The following is a 12,262-nucleotide window of genomic DNA, read 5'->3' on the forward strand; positions in this document are numbered from 1 at the left end:
GACAGAGCGAGACTCCGTCTCAAAAAAAAAAAAAAAAAAAAAAGAAAACCCCCAGAAATAGAGGAAAGAAGACAGATACCTTTGCTGTGGGTCAGGAGTCTGGGAGCAGCTTCTCTGGATGTTTCTGGCTTTGCGTGTTTCATGAGGTTGCAGTCAAGCTGTCGGCCAGGGCTGCCTCATCTGAAGGCTCTACTGGGACCGAAGGAGCCACTTCCAAAGTAGTGCCTTCCCACGTGACATTGGCCTTCTGAGCTACCTCTTTTGCTCACCAACTCCTGGTCCTTCTCATCAACTCACAGCCGTCACTTCAGCCATTCCCCCTTTTCCTCTCCTGCCTCGTTGGTTTCCTCTCTTTACCCATCAGCACAGACCAGCTGTGATTTTTTAAAACAACAAGAAAAAGCTGGGCACAGTGGCTTACACCTGTAATCCTGGCATTTTGTGAGGCTGATCTACCTCACTTGAGGTAGATCACTTGAGGTCAGGAGTTAGAGACCAGCCTGTCCAACATGGTGAAATCCTGTCTCTGCTAAAAATACATTAGCTGGGCATGGTGGCACACGCTTGTAGTCACAGCTACCTGGAAGGCTGAGGCATGAGAATTGCTTAAACCTGGGAAGTGGAGTTTGCAGTGAGCTGAGATTGCCCCACTGCACCCCAGCCTGGGCAACAGAGGGAGACTGAGTCTTAAAACAACAACAACAACAACAAAAAAACAAAACCCTGGAAAGTAGACCCAGCTACTTGGGAAGCTGAGGCAGGAGAACTGCTTGAAGCTGGGAGGTGGAGGTTGCAGTGAGCAGAGACCATACCACTACACTCCAGCCTGGGTGACACCACCAGACTCTGTCTCAAAAGCAAACAAACAAGGCCGGGCGCGGTGGCTCAAGCCTGTAATCCCAGCACTTTGGGAGGCCGAGATGGGCGGATCACGAGGTCAGGAGATGGAGACCATCCTGGCTAACCCGGTGAAACCCCGTCTCTACTAAAAAATACAAAAAAACTAGCCGAGCGAGGTGGCCGGCGCCTGTAGTCCCAGCCACTCGGAGGGCTGAGGCAGGAGAATGGCATAAACCCGGGAGGCGGAGCTTGCAGTGAGCTGAGATCTGGCCACTTTACTCCAGCCTGGGTGACGGAGCAAGACTCCGTCTCAAAAGAAAAAAAAAAAAAAAGCAAACAAACAAAACTCAAATATAATAAAAAGCTGCCCCCTTTTTTGTAGAGACAAGATCTAGCTCTGTCACCCAGGCTGGAGTACAGTGGCACAATCTTAGCTCACTGCAGCCTCCAACTCCTGGGCTTAAGCAATCTTCCTGCCTCAGCCTCCCAAGTCCCTGGGACTACAGACATGAACCACTGTGCCTGGCAAGGGTCACATTTTGTTTTGTTTTGTTTTGTTTTGTTTTGGGGATGGAGTCTCACTCTATCACTCAGGCTGGAGTGCAGTGGCGCGATCTCGGTTCACTGCAACCTCCGCCTCCCGGGTTCAAGCAATTCTCCTGCCTCAGCCTCCCGAGTAGCTGCGATTATAAGCGCATGCCACCACGCTTGGCTAATTTTTGTATTTTTAGTAGAGATGGGGTTTCACCATGTTGGTCAGGCTGGTCTTGAACTCCTGACCTCATGATCAGCTTTCCTCGGCCTCCCAAAGTGCTGGGATTACAGATGTGAGCCACCGCGCCCGGGAATGCTCACACAGTTCTTTTTTTTTTTTTGAGACGGAGTCTCGCTCTGTCACCCGGGCTGGAGTGCTGTGGCCGGATCTCAGCTCACTGCAAGCTCCGCCTCCCGGGTTCACGCCATTCTCCTGCCTCAGCGTCCCGGGTAGCTGGGACTACAGGCGCCGCTACCTCGCCCGGCTAGTTTTTTGTAGTTTTTAGTAGAGACGGGGTTTCACCGTGTTAGCCAGGATGATCTCGATCTCCTGACCTCGTGATCTGCCCGTCTCGGCCTCCCAAAGTGCTGGGATTACAGGCTTGAGCCACCGTGCCCGGCCTCACACAGTTCTACACATACTTGCATCTCCTCCTCTCAAAACCCCAGGAAACTTTACCCACCCCATTGTAGAGAGAAGCCAGGGAATCCCGGAGAACCAAGGTCATGCTGTGATGGGCAGAGCTGGGATTTGAACCCAGGTCTTCCTCACCACCACCTCATACTGCCTTGTCCTGGCTCCCTGGCCCCTGGCTGCTTGGAATTCCTTGTGTTTCTCCCCAGGTTTCTCCTCTGCAGTGTTCCTAACTCAGAAAATGGCAACACCATCATCGCAGGCATTTAGTCTAAAAACACAGGTTTGGTTAATGAAAAGTCTATCCCCAAGGCTGGGTGCGGTGGCCCAGGCCTATAATCCCAGCACTTTGTGAGTCTGAGGCAGGAGGATCACTTGAGCCCAGGAGTTAAAAGACAGCCTGGGCAACAGAGTGAGACCCTGTTTCTATAAAAAATATAGAAAATTAGGTAGGTGTGGTGGCACAGACCTGTAGTCCCAGCTATTCGGGAGGCTGAGGTAGGAGGATCGCTTGAGCATGGGCAGTCAAGGCTGCAGTGAGCCAAGATCCCACCACTGCACTCCAGCCTGGGTGACACAGCAAGGCCCTGTCTCAAAAAAAAAAAAAAAAAAAAAAAAAGGTCCATCTCAAATCTGCCCACTCTCCTTCAACTAGGACTAGCTCAGTCCCCTCCTGGCTTCCCCACTGGCCCCCACAGCCTGTTTCCCCCAAAGAAACCACGAGGGGGCACCAGTGAGCACCTGTGTCAGGACCCGTCCCTCCTCTGCCCACAGCCCTCCATGGCTCTCACCTCCCTCAGGGTCTAGGCCCAGTCAGGGTCTAGGCCCAAGTCTTCCTCACAGTCTACACGGCCCTGCAGGGCCTGCGCTGACAGCTCCCCGTCCTCCCCTCCCCCCACTCCTCCAGCTCGCTCTGCTCCAGCCACACTGGCCTCCTCACTGTTCCCCCAACATGCCAGGCACAGTCCTGCCCCAGGGCCTTTGCAGGGGCTGTGCCCTCTGCTTGGAACTGTCTTTCCCCTGGTTCTCCCATGGCTGGTTCCCTTTTTCCTCCAGGCCTTTGCTCAAATGTCACCTCCTCAGTGATGCCTTGGGAGCCCTATTTTTTTTTTTTTTTTTTTTGACATAGTCTCACTCTGTCACCCAGGCTGGAGTGCAGTGGTGCAATCACAGCTCACTGCAGCCCCGAACTCCTGGGCTCAAGCAATCTTCCCACCTCAGCCTCCTAAGTAGCTAGGACTACAGGCACGTACCACGCCTGGCTAGTTTTTAAAGTTTTTGTAGAGATGTGGTCTTGCTATGTTGTCCAGGGTGGTTTTGAACTCCTGGCTCAAGCGATCCTCTTGCCTCAGCCCCCCAAAGTGTTGGGACGACAGGCATGAGCCATGGCACCCAGCCACACCTCCCTTTCTCACCTAATATGTCATTTATTCTAAGATTACATTTCTTTCTTAGCATCCATCTCCTTCCCTGGAATGTCAGGTTTTGGCCTTTCTTTTTTTTATTTTTTCCTTTTTTTTTTTTTTTTGATACGGAGTTTCGCTGTGTTGCCCAGGCTGGAATGCAGTGGGATGATCTCGGCTCACTGCAACCTCCACCTTCCAGGTTCAAGCTACTCTCCTGCCTCAGCCTCCCGAGTAGCTGGGACTACAGGCGCCCGCCACCACACCCAGCTAGTTTTTGTATTTTTAGTAGAGATGGGGTTTCACCATGTTGGCCGGGCTGGTCTCAAACTCCTTTCTCAAGTGATCCACCCACCTCAGCCTCCCAAAGTACTGGGATTACAGGCATGAACCACCACGCCCGGCCTAGTCTTTCTTACTCATAGCTGTGTTCCAGCACCTAAGAGAGTGCCCAGCCTTAGTCACTGCTCAATACATATTCGATGAATGAATGAACAGCCAGGCACAGTGGTGAGGACTTGTAGTTCCTGCTACTAGGGAGACTGAGGCGGGAGGATCGCTTGAGCCCGGGAGGTTGAGGGTGCAGTGAGCTATCATGGGCTCACTGCACTCCAGTACTCAGGGCGACAGAGCAAGACCCTGTCTCAAAAATAATAATAAAATTAGCCAGGTGTGGTGGCGGTCACCTGTAATCCCAGCTACTCTGGAGGCTGAGGTGGGAGGATCACTTGCATCCCGGAGGCGGAGGTTGCAGCAAGCTGAGATCTCGCCTTTGCACTCTAGCCTGAGTGACAAGAGTGAAATTGTCTCAAAAAAAAATTAAATAAGGCCGGGCGCTGTGGCTCAAGCCTGTAATCCCAGCACTTTGGGAGGCCGAGACGGGCAGATCACGAGGTCAGGAGATCGAGACCATCCTGGCTAACACGGTGAAACCCCGTCTCTACTAAAAAATACAAAAAAAACTAGCCGGGGGAGGTGGCGGGCGCCTGTAGTCCCAGCTACTCAGGAGGCTGAGGCAGGAGAATGGCGTAAACCCGGGAGGCGGAGCTTGCAGTGAGCTTAGATCCGGCCACTGCACTCCAGCCTGGGCGACAGAGCAAGACTCCGTCTCAAAAAAAAAAAAAAAAAAAAAAAAAATTAATAAAATGATAAGACTTAAAAAGATGAATGAATGAAGAGAGTGAGCCGGCCGTGAGAAACTCTGGACAGGGCATTCCTGGGAGAAGGAAGGGCCAGTGCGGAGGCCCTGAGATGGGGACGGCCGGGCAGAGTCCTGGATGGAGCTGAGCAGGTGGGTTGCAGGTGGGCGGAAGTGATTTGCAATGTGATCAACCCCAGGCAGATGGTGGCCACGGGGCAGCCGCCCAATCCTCTTAGCGCAAAGCCCCTTAATACTTCCGCTGCGTGGGTCACCTCCGGGCCTCCCCTGTGCCAGGCGGACACCATGCCGGGGCTGGCGGCCCAGGGGGAGGCCGAGGGCTGGAGCCCGTCCCCGCCGCTGTACGAGGAGTACCGGCCGCCGCCCCTGGACACCATCCGCCTGCCCAGGTACGTGCTGTACCTGCTCCTGGCCGCACTGGTGGTGGTGGCCGTCGCCTACGCCATCGTGGGGCACCTCATCAAAGACCTCGCCCATGACCTGGCCGGTGAGCTGCCCCCACCGAAACCTAGCCTGGGCTGCTGCTGGACCACCCTGGGTGGGTGGTCAGGGGATCCAAGGGCCCCTCCTAGCTGGGGAGGGGACAGAGGAGGGTGGCCGGGGCCGGGGAGTTGCCTCACGAGCTCCTTTGCTGCAGACTGGGTGTTTGGTCCGAAGCCAGACCAGGAGGCCGCACCCCGGGAGCTGCGCCCCAGCCTGACCGGAGAGGACTTGGAGGGGCTGGACCTGCAGCTGGCCCTGGCCTGGCGGGGCGAGGAGGACGCCGGCGAGGGCGGCGGGGGAGCCCCCTCTGAACCCCCGCCTCCCCCGGAGCCCCGCCGCCCCTCCATTGCCTTCAAGGATCCCCCGCCTGGAAGCTCCTTCTGGAAGCTGATGTGAAGGTGAATCCTGAATCCGGGTTCTGGACGCTTTGGCGGTCGCGTAGACAGAACTTGTGCGCACCGGGGCCCTTTCTGCAAATCCTGAGCTCCCTGGTCGCAGTGGACGGCTTTCTCCTTCCCAGCGGACGGCTTTCTCCTTCCCAGCCGGCAGGTTCCGGGGGTTGGACGCTGGCTACTTTCACACTCTCAGAGCCGGCTCGGCTCAGCCTGGGCCCAGCAAACTGTGAACTAGAAGCACTAGGGCGATTTAAAACATGGTGATAGTATCGGCCAACCTTACCTAGCGCTTAGTGCGTATCTGCTGCTGTGCAGAGCAGGCTTTTTCTATGCAGTATCTCATTTAGTCCTCCAAGGTAGAACTGATCGCCCCCATTTAACAGATGGGGGAAACCGAGGCACGCAGTGGTGAAATGGCTTCGCCGAGGTCTCAGAGCAAGGAGTGCTTTTCTCAGAAAAAGCCCAGGCAACTGACTGACTTTGGAGGGCAGGATCTCCTAGGCAGGTCCCGCCCCCACCCCCTCTGCTGGGCTCCCCTATCTCCAAATCTTCTCCAGCCCCCACCTTGGCTGCTGGGTGGGCTTGTCTCTGAGGGGTGGTGCTGACTTCCTAACCAGATCGAGAGCTCTCAGACAGCAGCAAGGCCTCCTTCCCTTTCAAGCCCTGCACAAGATGGGATACACAGTAAGAGTTTAATAGATGCCTGCCTGGCTGGTTCAAGCAGACCTGTGGCCGTCCTCGGGCTGGGATGTGTGAGCCCTGTCCTGCTGAGTGGCCTGTCTGCTCAAAGGTTATCCACAGACCTCTGGAAGACAGGAAGTGGGAGCAACTCAGCAGGCGCTCATAAACACACGTGCGATGACGCTGGGCCTTCCTACCACTCACCTGGGCCATGGCTGCTCCCGTGTCAGCTGGGGTGGGGTCACCCTTTGCCTGGGCAGGGCCCGCTATCTAATCAGCCGAGGGACCAAAGTTGAGGACAGGAGAGCCTGGATCCTGAGTCATCAGCCCTTCGGGGCATCCCCCCTTGAGAGCTTCCAGGTTTGCAGGTGGACCACGGGCATATGGCCTCTGCACACCTTTCCTGTCCCCGTGTGCTCCCACGGCTGCCTGTGGGTCCCCAGGGGCCAAGAACCTGGGCGAGGCAGGATAAGCTGGGGGCGAGGCAGACCCGGCTTCAAATCCCAGGTTAGACCTGCTGCGTGACCTTGACTTTCCTGGGCTCTGCACGATGAGACTGGCACCATTTCGAGGGGTGTTCAGAAAGGAAATGCGATCTGTGAAATTGCCGAGCATGGAGCCTTGTGTGTACTCTGAGAACACAAAAGCCAACTCTCAAATTAATTTTGTTTTTAGAGACAAGGTCTTATTCTGTTGCCCAGGCTGGAGTGCAGTGGTGCAGTCATAGCTCGCTGCAGCCTCAGACTCCTGGGCTCAAGCGATCCTCTCACCTCAATCTCTTTGAGTAGCTGGGACTACAGGTGCAGGCCACCATGCTCAGCTAAGTTTTATGTTTTTTGTTTTAGAGACGGTAGGAGGTTGGTCTGGAACTCCTGGCCTCAAGCGATTCTCCCGCCTTGGCCTCCCAGAGTGCTGGAATTACAGGGGTGAGACACCGTACCCGGCCTTGGTGACTCTTTTTATTTCTTTTGCGACAAGGTCTTCCTCTGTCACCCAAGCTGGAGTGCAGTGGTGCGACCATAACTGGCTGCAGCCTCAGACTCCTGGGCTCAAGTGATCCTCCCACTTCAGCACACTCTAGTAGCTGGGACTGCAGGCGCCCGCCTCGCCTGGCTGATTTTTCTATTTTTGTAGAGATAGGGCTTCACTAAGTTGCCCAAGCTGGGCTCAAGGATCCGCCCGCCTTGGCCTCTCAATGTGGTGGGATTACAGGCGTGAGGCACCGGCGGGCACACCCTTTTAAAGATATTCTAGTTGTATTTGTCAGTTCCCCCTGTGCACAGAGTGGCAGGGGCCTGGGCCGGGAGGGGAGGTCGCAGTCATCTCAGTTCCGCCCCTGCAGCAGGGATCGCGAGGAGGTGGCGCTGAGGCTGATGGTCCCCAGGGCAGGGTGCAAGGAGGAGGGACTCCCTCAGTTAATTGTTACACAAGTCCAGAGTCTGGCCTCCCGAAGGGAGAGCGATGGGGCAGGAGCTGGCAGGGGAGGGCAGGATGCCCAACCAGATGGTGCCAGGGGAGGGCCCCGTTCCCAAGGTGTCAGGCATCACCAGCCCCGGGACCGCCTGTGCCTTATCACGGGGAGGCACGGCCTCGCCCACACCAAACCTGTGGACGCCGACCCGGCACCGCCGCTGGCTGGCTGCTGGCTCGCTCGACCGTCATGGAGGCCCTGGGGGTCCTTCTGGTGCTGGAGTTTCTGCTCCTCTCCCCGACGGAGGCCCAGCAGGGTAGGTGCAGGGGGGCAGGAGAGGGCGTCGTGGGATGTGGGAGCTGGTCAGGTGATCACCATCTCCCAACTTTCCATGGCGAGAAAGAGGAGAGGGGGCAAGAAGAAGAGGAAGGGTGGCTTGGGGGCCCTCCTCAAACCCTGCAGTCTTGCCAACCCCCCCCTCCCTGGGCTCTGCCCTCCTTTGTAAGGGCCACCCCACTGCCCACTTGAGCCTCTCCCTTCTCCAGCCCTTCTGAGCACACCTGGCTTGAGCTCGGCCCCACTCTCAGCTCCCGCCTCCTGCACAAGCCCCTCCCCATCTGAGCCCCCTCCTCCTTTGTAAGCCCCTCCTCTCACTCCTCCTTCTTTATAAACCCCTCCCCGAGTCCCTCCTCCTCTGTAAGTCCCTCCCCTCTGAGCCCCTCCTCCTTTATAAGCCCCTCCCCCGAGCCGCTGCCTCCTCTCTAAGCCCCTCCCACTCGGAGCCTCCTAGTTCACAAGCCCCTCCCCATCTGAGTCCCCTCCTCCTTTGTAAGCCCCTCCTCACTCCTCCTCCCTTATAAACCCCTTCCTGAGCCCCTCCTCTGTTGTAAGCCCCTCCCTTGTGAGCTCCTCCTCCTTTATAAGCCCCTCCCTCTGAGCCTCTGCCTCCTTTTATAAGCCCCTCCCATGAGCTCCTCTGCTGTAAGCCCAACCCCCCAGACTCTTCTTTATAAGCCCCTCCCCATCTGAGACCCTGTTCTTCACAAGCCCCTCCCCATCTGAGCCTCCTCCTCCTTCATAAGCCCCTCCTCTGAGCTCCTCCTCCTTTGTAAACCCCACCCCTTAGCCCCTCCTTTGTCATAAGCCCCTCCCCTCTGAGCTCCTCCTTTAGAAGCCCCTCCCCCTGAGCCTCTTCCTACATTATAAGCCCCACCCCTTGGAGCCCTCCTGATTTGTAAACTCAGTCCGCTCTGAGCCCCCCTTCTTTTTTTTTTCTTTTTTTTTGAGACGGAGTCTGGCTCTGTCACCCAGGCTGGAGTGCAGTGGCGCGATCTCAGCTCACTGGGGGTTCACGCCATTCTCCTGCCTCAGCCTCCCGGGTAGCTGGGACTACAGGCGCCGCCAACTCGCCCGGCTAGTTTTTTTTTTGTAGTTTTTAGTAGAGACGGGGTTTCACCGTGTTAGCCAGGATGGTCTCGATCTCCTGACCTCGTGATCCGCCCGTCTCGGCCTCCCAAAGCGCTGGGATTACAGGCTTGGGCCACCGCGCCCGGCCAAGCCCCCCCTCTTTATCGGCCCCTCCCCTCTCTGGGCCCCCAGGCTCCCGCCGACCCCCCTACGCCATCCCAGTCTCTGAAGCTCCGTCCCTTTCCAATACCCGCTCTGTCAGAGCACCCCCAGTGCCCTTCTCTCTCTCCTTGCTAGGGTGGTGGGGGAATGGGGTCTTCTGCCCTGTCCTTCTTCTGAGTCGAACTTCCCCAACTTCCTGCAGCCACGGAGCGTCGCCTGAAGCCGTGGCTCGTGAGCCTGGCTGCAGTAGTTGGCTTCCTGTTCATCGTCTATGTGGTGTTGCTGGCCAACCGCCTCTGGTGCTCCAAGGCCAGGTGGGCGCCCGCCCCACCCCGCTGCCCCCACAGCCCTGCCCAAAGCGCTGCCGCCGCCCCCAGCTTCCCAACCCTCTCTGGTCCCCCCATCACCAGCCTCTATGTCCAAAGGTCTCCCATTGCCCTGCTGCTCTTCCAACCCCTACTCTCAGAGCCCAGACCCCCGGCCTGCACCCTCACCTCTCTCCCAAGATAACCAGCCCGGCAGCCCAGCCCTTCCTTGCGTCCTGGGGATCATGAGCCCCGGCTGGGAGGTTGGGACAGAGGCTGAGGCTGTCACACCGCTTCCTTCCCTTTACCCCCCCCCCCCCCACTCTCCTCCCACCCCCTCCCATCCTTCCCTTTATCTCAGCAGGGCTGAGGACGAGGAGACCACGTTAAGAATGGAGTTCAACCCATACCAGGACGAGAGGTACTACGCATGCGGGCGGGTGTCAGAGGTCTGTGTGAGCCCCTCCTTGGGGTGGGGGAGCAGGTGTGCACTGATGACCTTACTGTCCTGAATCCTTCAAGCACATTACTGCCCTGGGACCTTCACCTTTCCGGTATCTTCTGGCAGCTCCTCCTCCTCTTCCAGTTCCCACTCAGGGGTTTCCGGCCTGGCCACCTGCCTTCCTGACGCTGTCCCCAGCCCCATGTCTCATTCACGTTTATCACCAGCAGAACGGTCTTAGTCGTTCACTAATTTTGAGACATTACGTGGTGCCTTCCAGTTGTGTAGGCAACTTAGCTTTGGTCCTGGCTGTGTCCTCATACCCAGCATTGGGCCTGGAACACAGGAAGTGCTTAATAAATACCTGTTGAAGAAGACTGTGGTGTAGGATTGTGTAGGTGTCTGTACAAGGCCTAGGTATGGGTGACCCGCCTGGACTCAGTGTCTCCTATGACTCTGACTGCCCACAAAGGGCTCAGGGATGCAGACATCCATCATCCGTCCACCCATCACCCACTCATCCACCCACTCATCCATTCACCGACTCACCCATTCACCCACTCAGCCATTCACCCATCCATCCATCCATCCATCATCCACTCATCACCCATCTGTTCACTCACCCACCTGCCACCCACTAATCCATTCACCCACCACTTATCCATCCACTCACCCATCCATTCATCACCCCCCATCCATTCATCACCCATCCATCCATCACCTACCTATCCACCCACCCACCATCCATCCACCCATCATCCGTCATCCACACCCATCATCCGTCATCCATCCATCCATCCATCCATCACCCATCTATTCACTCACCCCCCCCCTCACCCATCCATTTACCAACCCATCCACTCACTCACCCATCCACCCACCCGCTCATCTGTTCACACACCCATCCATCTACCCACCCATCTATCCGTCACCCATCCATTCACCATCCATCCACCCACCCATCTATTCATCCACCCATCAATCCATCATCCATCCACCCACCCATCCATCCACCCATCCATCCATCCATCCATCCATCCATCCATCCATCCATCCATCACCCATCTGTTCACTCACTCATCCACCCATCCATTTATCCATCCATCCATCCATCCATCCATCCATCCATCCATCCATCCATCCAGGGCTGGGGGTGACCTTCCGCTGGGAGGTGACCAGCCTGGCTGGGAGAGTCTCAGCTGAGTCCAAGACGTGCCTGAGGGAGGGGACCTGAGTGGTGGCTTTGTCTAAGACCTGGTTCAGCCCCAGTAAAATCTGATTCCTATTCCCAGGATGTACTGGGGGATCTGGATCCCACCTGTACACCTGTACCTGTAGCTTCCTTTCTGCCTTGTTCATTCCTCCATCCATCCACCCAACCATCCACCGGTACATCCATCTATCAGTTTGCCCATGCAGTCCTCACCCTCCAACCACCCATCCATCAGTCCACCTACCCATTAGCCCATTGATCTGTCCACTCACTGACACACCCACCCACCCACCCACCTATGCATCCATCAAACTATGCAGTCTTCACTCTCCAGCTGCCCATCCATCAGTCTACCTATCCATTAGCTCATTGATCCATCCCCCCACGTACAGTATCATTCATCCTCCATCTACCTATCCATTGTTAAGTCATTCTCTTCTTCCTCCAATTCATCCTCTCATCTACTTATTAATCTGTCCCTCCCTCCATGCAACCATCAATTCACCTAACTGCTTATCTACTCATCCATCCATCTACCTATACATTAGTTCATTGATCTATACTTCCATCTATACTCCCATCCACCCATTCTCCATTCTCCATCCCTCCATCATTCTCTTTCCTGCAATGTATCCATCTATCTTCCAATTCATTTATTCAACCTCCATGCAGCAATCCATTCACGTAACTACTTACCTATTCATCCATCCACCCACTCATCCATCCATTCATCCACCAACCCATTCATTCATCCATCCACCCACCCATCCACCATCCATCCATCATCCACCCATCATCCGCCCACCCACACACCCACTCATCTATTCACTCACCCACTCAGTCACCCATCTGTTCACCCACCCATTCATTAATTCATCCACCCACTCATCCGTCCATTCATCCACCCATTCACCCATCCACCCACACATTCACCCATCCACACACCCACCCATCCATTCACCCACCATCCATCCATCACCTATCCATCTATCATCCATTCACCCACTCAACTATCCACTCACCCATCCAACCACCCACCCATTCATCTGTCTGCTCATCCATTTATCATCCACCTATCCACCCACCCACCCATCCATCCATCCTTCCAACCGCTCACCCAGTTAGCCATCCACCCATTCATCCACTCATTCATACACCCATTGATCATCCATCCATTCATACACCCATTGATC

General features: G+C 55.9%; 1 protein-coding gene across 1 annotated transcript in view; it reads left to right on the top strand.

Annotated features, from left to right (window-relative positions):
- Nucleotides 1-7,716: 7,716 nt before the first annotated feature.
- SMIM24 (small integral membrane protein 24) overlaps nt 7,717-12,262 on the top strand; it is a 5,679-nt gene continuing 1,133 nt past the window's right edge. The window contains exons 1-3 of the mRNA XM_023183619.1: nt 7,717-7,856; nt 9,312-9,423; nt 9,779-9,835. Of these exons, the coding sequence (XP_023039387.1) occupies nt 7,790-7,856; nt 9,312-9,423; nt 9,779-9,835 (236 nt within the window). The 5' untranslated portion in view covers nt 7,717-7,789. The remainder of the gene's footprint in view (nt 7,857-9,311; nt 9,424-9,778; nt 9,836-12,262) is intronic.

The sequence above is a fragment of the Piliocolobus tephrosceles genome, chromosome 21 (assembly GCF_002776525.5).
Source record: "Piliocolobus tephrosceles isolate RC106 chromosome 21, ASM277652v3, whole genome shotgun sequence".
NCBI lineage: Eukaryota > Metazoa > Chordata > Mammalia > Primates > Cercopithecidae > Piliocolobus > Piliocolobus tephrosceles.